This window comes from Entelurus aequoreus, linkage group LG02 (genome assembly GCF_033978785.1).
Source record: "Entelurus aequoreus isolate RoL-2023_Sb linkage group LG02, RoL_Eaeq_v1.1, whole genome shotgun sequence".
In the NCBI taxonomy this organism is placed as follows: domain Eukaryota; kingdom Metazoa; phylum Chordata; class Actinopteri; order Syngnathiformes; family Syngnathidae; genus Entelurus; species Entelurus aequoreus.
In genome coordinates, this window is record NC_084732.1 from 50,437,688 (window position 1) to 50,449,726 (window position 12,039).

The 12,039-nt window shown below is 40.6% G+C and overlaps 1 protein-coding gene across 2 annotated transcripts in view; it reads left to right on the plus strand.

Annotated features, from left to right (window-relative positions):
- Positions 1–1,219: 1,219 nt before the first annotated feature.
- mrvi1 (murine retrovirus integration site 1 homolog) overlaps positions 1,220–12,039 on the plus strand; it is a 95,930-nt gene continuing 85,110 nt past the window's right edge. For both annotated transcript variants that reach the window (XM_062028612.1, XM_062028621.1), the window contains exons 1-9: positions 1,220–1,350; positions 1,538–1,626; positions 1,711–1,830; positions 1,908–2,088; positions 5,146–5,207; positions 5,270–5,327; positions 6,356–6,514; positions 11,236–11,353; positions 11,441–11,491. In XM_062028612.1, coding sequence (XP_061884596.1) covers positions 1,608–1,626; positions 1,711–1,830; positions 1,908–2,088; positions 5,146–5,207; positions 5,270–5,327; positions 6,356–6,514; positions 11,236–11,353; positions 11,441–11,491 — 768 coding nt within the window. In that variant the 5' untranslated portion in view covers positions 1,220–1,350; positions 1,538–1,607. The remainder of the gene's footprint in view (positions 1,351–1,537; positions 1,627–1,710; positions 1,831–1,907; positions 2,089–5,145; positions 5,208–5,269; positions 5,328–6,355; positions 6,515–11,235; positions 11,354–11,440; positions 11,492–12,039) is intronic.

Below are 12,039 nucleotides of genomic sequence, written 5' to 3' on the forward strand. Positions count from 1 at the left end.
ATACCAAATAATTCAATGTGAAAAGGTTTTTGTTTTTTTTAAATGCAAATTTATTTAAAAAAAAATCACACGTACATAACAACTCACAGCCTTTGTTCAATACTTTGTTGATGCAACTTTGGCAGCAATTACAGCCTCAAGTCTAAAAACGACACCACAAGCTTTGCACACCTATCTTTGGGCAAGTTGGATGGGGAGCCTAAGTTTTTATCCAGGATGTCTATGTACATTGCTGCATTAATCTTTCCCTCTATTCTGACTAGTCTCCCAGTTCCCGCCGCTGAGAAACGTCCCCACAGCATGATGCTGCCACCAACATGCTTCACTGTGTGTGATGGTATTGGCTCGATGATGAGTGGTGCTAGGTTTCCTCCAAACATGATGCCTGACATTCACAGTTCCATCATTGTGTCATCAGACCAGATAATTTTGTTTCTCACGGTCTGAGAATCTTTCAGGTGCAATTTGGCAAACATTTACGAAGGAATGGCTTCCGTCTGGCCACTATACTAGACTTGATTGGTGGTGTGCTGCAGATGTGGTTGTCCTTCTGGAAGGTTCTCCTCTCTCTACAGAGGAATGCTGTAGCTCTGACAGAGTGACCATCGGGTTCTTGGTCACCTCCCTGACTAGATTGAGATGAATGCATCAATGTACAGAGGCATCCTGGGTGAAAACTAACACTTCCCATCCAATCTGATGGAGCTTGAGAGGTGCTGCAAAGAGGAAGAGGAGAAACTGCCCTAAGATAGGTATGCCACGCGTGTGTCATTGTATTCAAAAAGACTTGAGGCTGTAATTGCTGCCAAAGGTTCATCAACAAAGTTTTGAGCAAAGGCTGTGAATACTTATGTACATGTGATTATTTTTACTTTTTATTTTTAATACATTTGCAAAATAAAAACAAATGTAAATACTTGTCACATTGTCAATACATGGTATTTTCTGTAGAATTTGGAGACAAAAATGGACAAAGGCTGTAAGATAACAAAATGTGGAAAAAGTGAAGCGTTGTGAATACTTTCTGGGTGCACTGCATAGACCTACAGGAGAATTGATTTGTAATCAATGTAATGTGTTGAATCTGTGATTCATGTTTACACATTTCCCAGTCTGTGCATTTGATGTCAATGCAAGCCAATGGAGAGTATAATTGCCACAGACAGTCATTATGTCAGGAGGAGGTTGGGGAAAAGAGGGATTATGGGGAGTCAGCTGGTTTTGATGTGAAGTGCAAACAAGAACAGGAGCATCCTGAAGGCTTCATGCGTGGATCAGAGGACAAGCCCAAATAACTATGAAAATAATATTTTAAAACAATTTCATCAAAGAACTGCACAGAGTTGAGAAGTAAGATTTACATTTATCATTAAGTTAGATTTTAAATGTTATTACCAAGCTTGAAGGATTTTAAAATGCATTGTACTGTATTGTATTTCATTATATTAAATATTATTTGCATTTCATACTACTATTGGATGCTAACCCTTATATTTTCTAATTGAAATGACGATGCTGTTTCTGTTCTTAATTTTAGTGGTAGCTCATGTAGAAATGCGACACTTCAGCAGTCCAATTGCTGTCAGGCAATCAAGCGTATAGTCAAAATGTCTGACAGCAATGATGGTAAGAAATAATGACGAATGATTTACCAGATGATGTGTGCATACACATATTATAATACATGAACACAAACTTGTTCATGTTTAGTGTGGGAGTCTGCTGACAGTGGGACAGTGCATGGCATCGAGGACTCACAGGACACAAGCGAGTTCTCTGAACATGAACTCCTTGACATCATGTATAATGCATGCAACACCTCCAACACAGGTGCGTTGGCTTAACAACGATGAGAAAAACTAAGTGTGCTTCATATACATTAGCTCTATCATGTCATATACCTTCAGGAGAAGTGTTGGCGTCGTCCATCTTACAATACCTGCAGAAGGTGACCTCCCAGAGTCCAGAGCAGAGTCGTCTGACATCCCTCCAGTGTTTGCTGGACCCCGAATGTCAAGACCCCATCGTGAGCAGAGAGATGTTCCACCTAAATATGAAGGAGTGGATCGCTCAGTGCAGCCAGGACAGGTATTACCACCAATTAGAGATGTTATGTAGCTTTTAAAAAATTGTTTCCATATTGATAACAGCTAAGTTTTCTTAAGGTTATTATTAGGGCAGACAAAAATAACGATTTAACTCATGTGATTAAACACAAAAAGTCATTGCATTAATACAAAGTAATCACACCATTTATTTCCACCCTGCATGCTCCTTTACCTTAACTGTGAGTCAATGGTTACCAGAAAGGCTGCATGGGTTTTACGGTCACTGATCGGGTCAAAGACGAGTAAAGGGACTCCGACTGTTGTGCTCGCTGGTAAATGTCACTTCAAAATATACCCTGACTGGACTTTAGATAAAACTGTTATCAAGTTCTGAACAAATAAATGGCAGCCTGTACATTTAAGTAAAACATTTAATAAATATTCCTCTATGACATTCTGACAATAAAATCACTTGTGTCCAAATATTGGGGTCTTTTTAAAAAAAATTATTAAATTATGCAAGCAATTAGTAACCCGTGATTAATCATGATTAATCCAAATTTATAAGTGTTGATTATCTAATTAAAAAAAAAATTCTGATGCATTAAAAATATCACAGATATCCTTCAAACAGACTGCTACAATCTGGCAGATATTGTGTACCAATAGTACCAAATGACTGAACCAGGTTGTCAGGCTATGTGATTGAATTACTCAATAACAAATGTATAGTTCTGGACACAGCCCATGTATGACAAATGTATTATAATATTTATTATTTTGTTTCTAATTTGATAATTTTAATATATTGTGTATATTCTATTCTTTTTTATTGGTTACGCATAATTATTTTCTATTCTTTATCACATTTCATGTCACTGTTGACTGCGCGTTAACCTGCTTATGAACAAATCTTAGTCTTAATTGTGATGCAACTTGTTTATTATGATGAATAAAGCAGTGTTGCTTAAAAAAGAATATATTTCCTACTCACAAACATATATGATCTAAAAAAATAATGTCAAATTGTTACAATGAAGTAGTGCATTTAATTTATTTTCTGCCAACACCCCCCTCCCTGCACCCCCTGAATCAAATTACTGAATTACTATTAAGAAGTTGATAATATTGATTTATTGATCTGGACAACGCACTGTGAGTTACATTCTTTATATATTCTGCTGACGACTCCTCCTTTTTTCTTTTCATTACTGTCACAAATGTCTCCACCTCCATTAGCTCTGTGCATGTGTGTACTTTCTACTTCTACTGGGTCAGCCTTTTGATTAGATTGAACCCTGCTGCCACCTAGCTGCATGCTTGTGTATCATTTTAAAATTAATACTAGAGTCTAGCAACAAATATATAATGAAACTATCCCTCTTCGTGAAACACTATGTCAATGTATGGCAAAGGTTTCACCAAAGAAACATGTTCACTGAAAACAATGATTTTCCTGGTTAACCCTTTATAGCGCACTCATTGAAATACTAATACTATTTTAGCATATTGAAACTGCTTTTTTAGATATTAATTCTCAGACATTTTTAATCTATGACAGTAAATATATATTGCTGACGTATCCTTATAAATAGCTTTATTTTATTATATTTCACTTGTCATTAACAGGTTTATTTTGCTCAATAGCAGTCTTTCTCAAATAGTTGTTTTCCGTACCAGAATAGAATTAACCGTATGTAGCACTTGACTTCACTGTAACCACGTTGGGAGACGAGGAAAGGCCGGCCTGTTGTTTCCTTTAATGTTAATAAACTTACAAAGTTATGCAGAGGTATAATTATAACAATTTTCAGACAAATTATACTATTTATGGTCAAGGTGGAGAGTGGAGGGGGGCACACAATGTTTTCTTCTGCCAAGGCGAAGCGTAACAGGCAATAATTGAGAAGCACTGCTCTACACTGAGGCATGTGGACTGTGCAGCTGGAGTTTCAATTTGAGCTGCCAAATATGTAACTTAACGGTTTTTGACATTACAAAGCAACTGTATAGAAGTAAACAAATATGTACTGCAGTCTATTTCAATCATAATCGATGTTTACATGATGCATGTATTTAAGTAGTATTTAAAATTGTAAAAAAAATCTGCACACTATACGGTAAAATACTGGCAGCTGTGGTTGCCAGAAATTTACCGTGAAACAAATTTGGGCCAATTTTAGTGTTGCCAATGAGCCTATCCCCAGGTGCATGTCTTTGGAGGTGGGAGGAAGCCGGAGTGCCCAGAGAGAACCCACGCAGTCACGGGGAGAACACGTAAACTCCACAGAAAAAGACCCCCAGCCTGGGAATTAAACCCAGGACCTTTTCACAGTGAGGCACAAGCACTAAGCACGCCGCCACTGCATCTAATATCTGCAAAAAAACGGTGTTTCCGAGACATGTTAATGAGTATTTTAACTTGAAAGTAATTGTATAACCTTTCACTGGATAACTCACAACAAGGACTTCCGCAACATGTTCCTTCAAAATGAGTCTTAAATGCTCTGTATCTGTTAAGTAGCTGCTTGCAACCAGTTCCAGCACACTTAGACACACAGCATGATTCATTTCGATGTAGTTTGCAATGAAGCACATAGACATAACCCCTCAATGTCTGAAACGACCTGCCACAAACATACAAGAAAACATGTTGTTAGCCAAAAGTTAACTAGGCTAATGCGTTAACGCAAACCCCTAAAACAATTAGGTATGCTGTAAATGTAAATGTACGATCTGCAAAATCTTAAATTTTAGACAGAATAATACCATACATTTTAGAGTATTTGCATGCATGCTTGTGAAATTACAGTTTTTGTAAATGCTTTGTACAATGTTTTATTATTTTCACAGTAAAGTCATGGGTTTTCTATGTATTGTAACCATAATAATTTAGGTTATCTAGTTTCTTGGTTTGCAGGAGTCCACTGCATTTACTACTGTAATAAACTGTATTGGATTTTACAGTGTTTTACTGTTGCTATTTAACAATTGCTTGCTGTAGTTTTTATGGTCATTTTTTTACAGTGCACATGTCTTCACTCTTCGAGTGTGTGTTTTTTTGTTTTTCAATTGACTCATGAATGCTGTTGTTCAGTGCTGGTGTGGACAGTGCTGGTGATGCATCTTATCCAGACTCTTCAGTTGTGCCTGTGAAAGGTAAGCCTTTTTTTTAAGAGAGCCTAATCAAACAGGATCTTAATCACCCAATCTTCTTTCAGGACTTGAATTCTCGTGCTCGACTAAGACTGCCTCTGCTGACAGCCATCGGTGTGCCTGGTTAGTGGATTTATTACTCTTCCTTTTGTCTAACTTATATACTATACTATACTATGCTATATTATACTACAACGTAGGGTTGTACGGTATACCGGTATTAGTATAGTGCAGCGATACTAATGAATCATTTTCGGTACTATACCGCCTCTGAAACGTACCGGTCCACCCCCCAACCCCCTGCCCCCCAACCCACCCGCGCCCGTGTCGAAGTCACGTCATAACATTGCTGGTTTTACGAGCAGAGGAACATATTCGGTAGCGCACAATCACTGCGTACTTATACGCAGTGTGTAGACAGAAAAGGGAGAACGGACACATTTTGGCTTAAAAACTAACGATAAAGGTGAAGTTTACGTAGATATTTTTTAGCTTCACAACATCTTCTTTCGTTTTTTTTAAATGTATGTATTATGTTTATAAACGCAGGAAATATGTCCCTGGACACATGAGGATTTTGAATATGACTAATGTATGATCCTGTAACTACTTGGTATCAGATTGATACCCAAACTTGTGGTATCATCCAAAACTAATGTAAAGTATCAAACAACAGAAGAATAAGTGATTATTACATTTTAAACAGAAGTGTAGATAGAACATGTTAAAAGAGAATGTAAGCAGATATTAACAGTAAATGAACAAGTAGATTAATAATTCATTTTCTACCACTTGTCCTTAATAATGTTGACAAAATAATTGAATGATGAATGACACAATATGTTACTGCATATGTCAGCAGACTAATTAGGAGCCTTTGTTTGTTTACTCACTACTAAAAGTCAAGTTGTCTAGTATGTTCACTATTTTATTTAAGGACTTAACTGCAAAAAGAAACATATGTTTAATGTACCCTAAGATGTTTTGTTAAAATAAAGCCAATAATGCAATTTTTTTGTGGTCCACTTTATTAAGAAAAGTACCGAAAAGTATCGAAATCATTTTAGTACCGGTACCAAAATATTGGTATCGTTACAACACTACTAGAACGTATAGTTGAAGGCTGTAACTGTGGTTTGGACCTCACCCAGTGATGGAAAAGACCTATCGGCAGCAGTGTCAGAGCTGAAGCAAGCTCACCGCAAGCTGAGCGAGCAGAACAGCAGCCTGCTAAGGACGGTGGCTCAGTGTGAAGACGTCAACATGCAGCTCACACTGGAGATCACTGAGCTGCGTGCAAAGTTGGCCAGGTAAAAGTTCTGATTGTCATCTTCACTCTTTGCGCAATGTAATCTCACACTACAGCATTTTTGATTGATTGATTGATTGATTGATTGATTGATTGATTGATTGATTGATTGAAGCTTTTATTAGTAAATTGCACAGTACAGTACATATTCCGTACAATTGACCACTAAATGGTAACACCCGAATACGTTTTTCAACTTGTTTAAGTCGGGGTTCACGTAAATCAATTCATGGTACAAATATATACTATCATCATAATACAGTCATCATACGAGTTAATCATCAGAGTATATACATTAAATTATTTACATTATTTACAATCCGGGGGGTGGGATGAGGAGAGTTTGGTTGATATCAGCACTTCGGTCATCAACAATTGCATCATCAGAGAAATGGACATTGAAACAGTGTAGGTCTGACTTTGTAGGATATGTACAGCGAGCAGAGAACATAGTGAGTTCAGGTAGCATAAGAACAAGTATATATATTAGAAATACATTTGATTATTTACATTTGGTTATTTACAATCCGGGGAGGTGGGATGTGGAGGTGGGAGGGTGTTAGTCAAGGGTTGAAGTTGCCTGGAGGTGTTGTTTTAGTGCGGTTTTGAAGGAGGATAGAGATGCACTTTCTTTTACACCTGTTGGGAGTGCATTCCATATTGATGTGGCATAGAAGGAGAATGAGTTTAGACCTTTGTTAGATCGGAATCTGGGTTTAACGTGGTTTGTGGAGGTCCCCCTGGTGTTGTGGTTATGGCGGTCATTTACGTTATGGAAGTAGTTTGACATGTACTTCGGTATCAGGGAGGTGTAGCGGATTTTTTAGACTAGGCTCAGTGCAAGTTGTTTTACTCTGTCCTCCACCCTGAGCCAGCCCACTTTGGAGAAGTGGGTAGGAGTGAGGTGTGATCTGGGGTGGAGGTCTAAAAGTAACCTGACTAGCTTGTTCTGGGGTGTTTGGAGTCTAGATTTGAGGGTTTTGGAGGTGCTAGGGTACCAGGAGGTGCAAGCATAATCGAAAAAGGGTTGGACGAGAGTTCCCGCTAGAATCTTCAAGGTGCTTTTGTTGACCAGAGAGGAGATTCTGTAGAGAAATCTTGTTCGTTGGTTGACCTTTCTGATTTCTTTGGTTGCCATTTTATCACAGGAAAAATTAGCCTCTAGAATGGAACCTAGGTAGGTGACCTCATCTTTCCTGGTGATAACAATGTCACCCACTTTTATAGTGAAGTCACTGACTTTCTTGAGATTGATTTGGGACCCAAATAGGATGGATTCCCTTTTACCTAAGTGTATGGATAGTTTATTGTCAGCGAGCCAGGTGCAAATAGTAAGGAGTTCAGCACTGAGGATTTTTTCCACCTGTGATAATACGACTTATTGTTAAATTGATTAAGTAAAGTCTTATATACAGCAATGCCTCTGAGGTTGAAGAAAATCCATCACGGGATGACATTATTCACATCAGAAATAATGGAAGTATACAACTTTCATTAACATAGATAATGATTTACCTTTTGTTTTAACTTTCTTAACTATCATACAAGCAGAGATGAGTAGTAACCACTACATTTGCTCCGTTACATTTACTTAAGTAACTTTTTGAAAAAAATCTACTTGTCAGAGTAGTTTTAATGTAAAATACTTTTTGCTTTTACTTTAGTATTTTTGTGAAAGAAAAACATTACTTTTATTCCTTTACATTGAGTCACATTCCGACTGTTACATTTATTTATATCATAAATATTTGTAACCTACACTTGCAAAGACAAATTCATTTGTCAGCAAGCATTCTTCCAGTAGGCACTCTCACATGACCCTGTTTTGCCAATCGTAAGCTTTAGTGACGTTGGACTCCATTTCACCAATCAAACGGAGCCTTGCAGTCACATGACTCTGTTTCACCAATCCAACATAAGCTTTAGTGACATTAGACTCAATTCCACCAATCAAACAGAGCCTGGCCTTCTACATGGAAAGGAATAACAAGCCGGTGGTAGGATTAAATATAAACCTCCTTGTTTAACAAGTGTCAGAATGTTACCAAAATAAGACCATTTAATTATGTGACATGAAACCAGCACGGAAGAACTTTGAACATGTCACGAGGGAGGTGCTGGACATTGAGTCCGAGTGGACGATGTTCCGTACCTCTATTGTCGAGGCGGCCGATTGGAGCTGTGGCCACAAGGTGGTTGGTGCCTGTCGTGGCGGTAATCCTAGAACCCGCTGGTGTCCGTCAAGCTGAAGAAAGAGTCCTTTTGGGTTCTTTTGGCTCATAGGACTCCAGAGGCAGCAGACAGGTACCGACAGGCCAAGCGATGTGCGGCTTCAGCGGTCGCAGAGGCAAAAACTCAGACATGGGAGGAGTTCGGGGAAGCCATGGAAAACGACTTCCAGACGGCTTCGAAGCGATTCTGGACCACCATCCACCGCCTCAGGAAAAGGAAGCAGTGCAATGTCAACACCGTGTATGGTGGGAATGGTGTTCTGCTGACCTCGACTGCGGATGTTGTGGATCGGTGAAGGGAATACTTCGAAGACCTCCTCAATCCTACCAACACGTCTTCCTATGAGGAAGCAGTGCCTGGAGAATCTGTGGTGGGCCGAGGTAGTTAAAAAGCTCCTCGGTGGCAAGGCCCCGGGGGTGAATGAGATCCGCCCGAAGTTCCTTTAGTCTCTGGATGATGTGGGGCTGTCTTGGTTGACAAGACTCTGCAACATCGTGTGGACATCGGGGGCGGTACCTCTGGATTGGCAGACCGGGGTGGTGGTTCCTCTCTTTAAGAAGGGGAACCGGAGGGTGTGTTCCAACTATTGTGGGATCACACTCCTCAGCCTTCCCGGTAAGGTCTATTCAGGTGTACTGGAGAGGAGGCTACGCCGGATAGTCGAACCTCTGATTCAGGAGGAACAGTGTGGTTTTCGTCCTGGTCGTGGAACTGTGGACCAGCTCTATACTCTCGGCAGGGTCCTTGAGGGTGCATGGGAGTTTGCCCAACCAGTCTACATGTGCTTTGTGGACTTGGAGAAGGCATTCGACTGTGTACCCCGGAAAGTCCTGTGGGGCGTGCTCAGAGAGTATGGGGTAACGGACTGTCTGATTGTGGCGGTCCGCTCCCTGTATGATCAGTGGCAGAGCTTGGTCCGCATTGCCGGCAGTAAGTCGGACCCGTTTCCAGTGAGGGTTGGACTCCCCCAAGGCTGCCCTTTGTCACCGATTCTGTTCATAGCTTTTATGGACAGAATTTCTAGGCGCAGTCAGGGCGTTGAGGGTATCTGGTTTGGTGGCTGCAGGATTAGGTCTCTGCTTTTTGCAGATGATGTGGTCCTGATGGCTTCATCTGGCCAAGATCTTCAGCTCTCACTGGATCGGTTCGCAGCCGAGTGTGAAGCGACTGGGATGGGAACCAGCACCTCCAAGTCCGAGTCCATGGTTCTCGCCCGGAAAAGGGTGGAGTGCCATCTCCGGGTTGGGGAGGAGATCTTGCCCCAAGTGGAGGAGTTCAAGTACCTCGGAGTCTTGTTCACAAGTGAGGGAAGAGTGGATCGTGAGGTCGACAGGCGGTTCGGTGCGGCGTCTTCAGTAATGTGGACGCTGTATCGATCTGTTGTGGTAAAGAAGGAGCTGAGCCGGAAGGCAAAGCTCTCAATTTACCGGTCGATCTACGTTCCCATCCTCACCTATGGTCATGAGCTTTGGGTTATGACCAAAAGGACAAGATCATGGGTACAAGCGGCCGAAATGAGCTTCCTCCGCTGGGTGGCGGGGCTCTCCCTTAGAGATAGGGTGAGAAGCTCTGCCATCCGGGAGGAGCTCAAAGTAAAGCCGCTGCTCCTCCACATCGAGAGGAGCCAGATGAGGTGGTTCGGGCATCTGGTCAGGATGCAACCCGAACGCCTCCCTAGGGAGGTGTTTCGGGCACGTCCGACCGGTAGGAGGCCACGGGGAAGACCCAGGACACGTTGGGAAGACTATGTCGGACTACTAATTAGTTTAAAAATTAGAATGCATTAAAAAAAATCCATCTGTTGTCATGTCTTTTCATAATGATTGTGAGATAGGTGTGCTCCTGATGTGGCCACAGTGTGCACGTCTGATGTTGTTCACATGTGGTCCACTGAATGCTCAGGAAGTTTTTGCGTTTGCTCACACACATGAAAAACTAGAGGGAACATTGCTTAAAACATGTCACGATCCCACATGACAGCTATTATTAGTTTATTGTACCGGTAGTCTGTATCATTTCGTGTCCTGCATTCTTATTTTTCATTGCACTTCCTGTTTGCCTCCATTTGCTACCACTCTTCTGGTCTGAGCGCTAGATCTGTCCCCTATCCCTGATTAGCAATCATAGAACCTGTCCCTGATTGCTCATCAGGATACTTTTCCGGACTGGATCATTTTGCTTTTTACCTTTGGTTTCTTTGCGCATCATACGCCTGTTTTCCATTTGAGTACTTTGCTGCTGTACATCTTTGTTTTTGTGTTACCTGTGTTTTCCTAATTAAGAAGGATTATTTTCTGCACGTGCCTGCCGTCTCTGCATCCCTTGGTCCATACATCGAAACGTAGCAAAACCCACCCCTGGTGTCCAAACGGTCACATTTTGAATTATTCCTTCGGATGTTAAAGTAACATTAGACTTGAGAGGTCCCACTGTATGGCACTATTTTTTTCTACAGAGTCAAATAAATACATTTTATTTTGACATGCGTAGTTCCCAGAGGTCAGCTGTTCGAGCCCGATCCGTAACAGAGGAACTGGAAGAGACCCGTCGAGCCTTCAAGGAGGCTCAGGAAAGAGCCAGCCGTGCCCAAGCCAGTTGCACCAAGCTGGTATATCGCACACTTGAAGCACGTATACGATAAAGCTTTAAGTGACTCATTTGAGGAAGTGAAATGTGTCTTTTTGGTTTATTACAGAGCAATGAGGTGGAATGCCTGAAGGTTCTCATAAGGAGGCTTGAGGACAAGGTAATGTAGTTAGTTCTGATTACAGTCAGATTATCAGATCCAACCAATTCTCATTCTTGTTGCCTTCTCTATTTTCCCCACATATGTAAAAACAACAACACACAAGTGATGTTTTATAAATACAACACTCTAAGCCAGGGGTTTATAATCCTGTACTATACACATGTACTGAAGTACCTCAATTTACGATTCTGTGATGGCGCTCTTAACACAAAACACTTGTATCTCAAGTCAACTTCTCCCATTGAAATTAATACAAATCATTTTAATTGGTACTCGGCCCCCATAAAACAACATATTTTTATCATTTGTAACATGCCTTTTCAGAAGAAAAACAAACTTTGAGGTAAAAGAAAATGTATAAATGCAATACAAAAGAATGTACTGCTAACAACTACAATAGTTTATTGAAGTAATATAATAATACAGTACAGTATTTAGCTTGGAGAGTGGAGTTTTACGGTGTCTTCTTCCAGCTGCTTCTCTATCAAACATGCCATCAGCAGCTTCTCAATATTTTCATGGATAAATGTCCGCCATTTGGATAT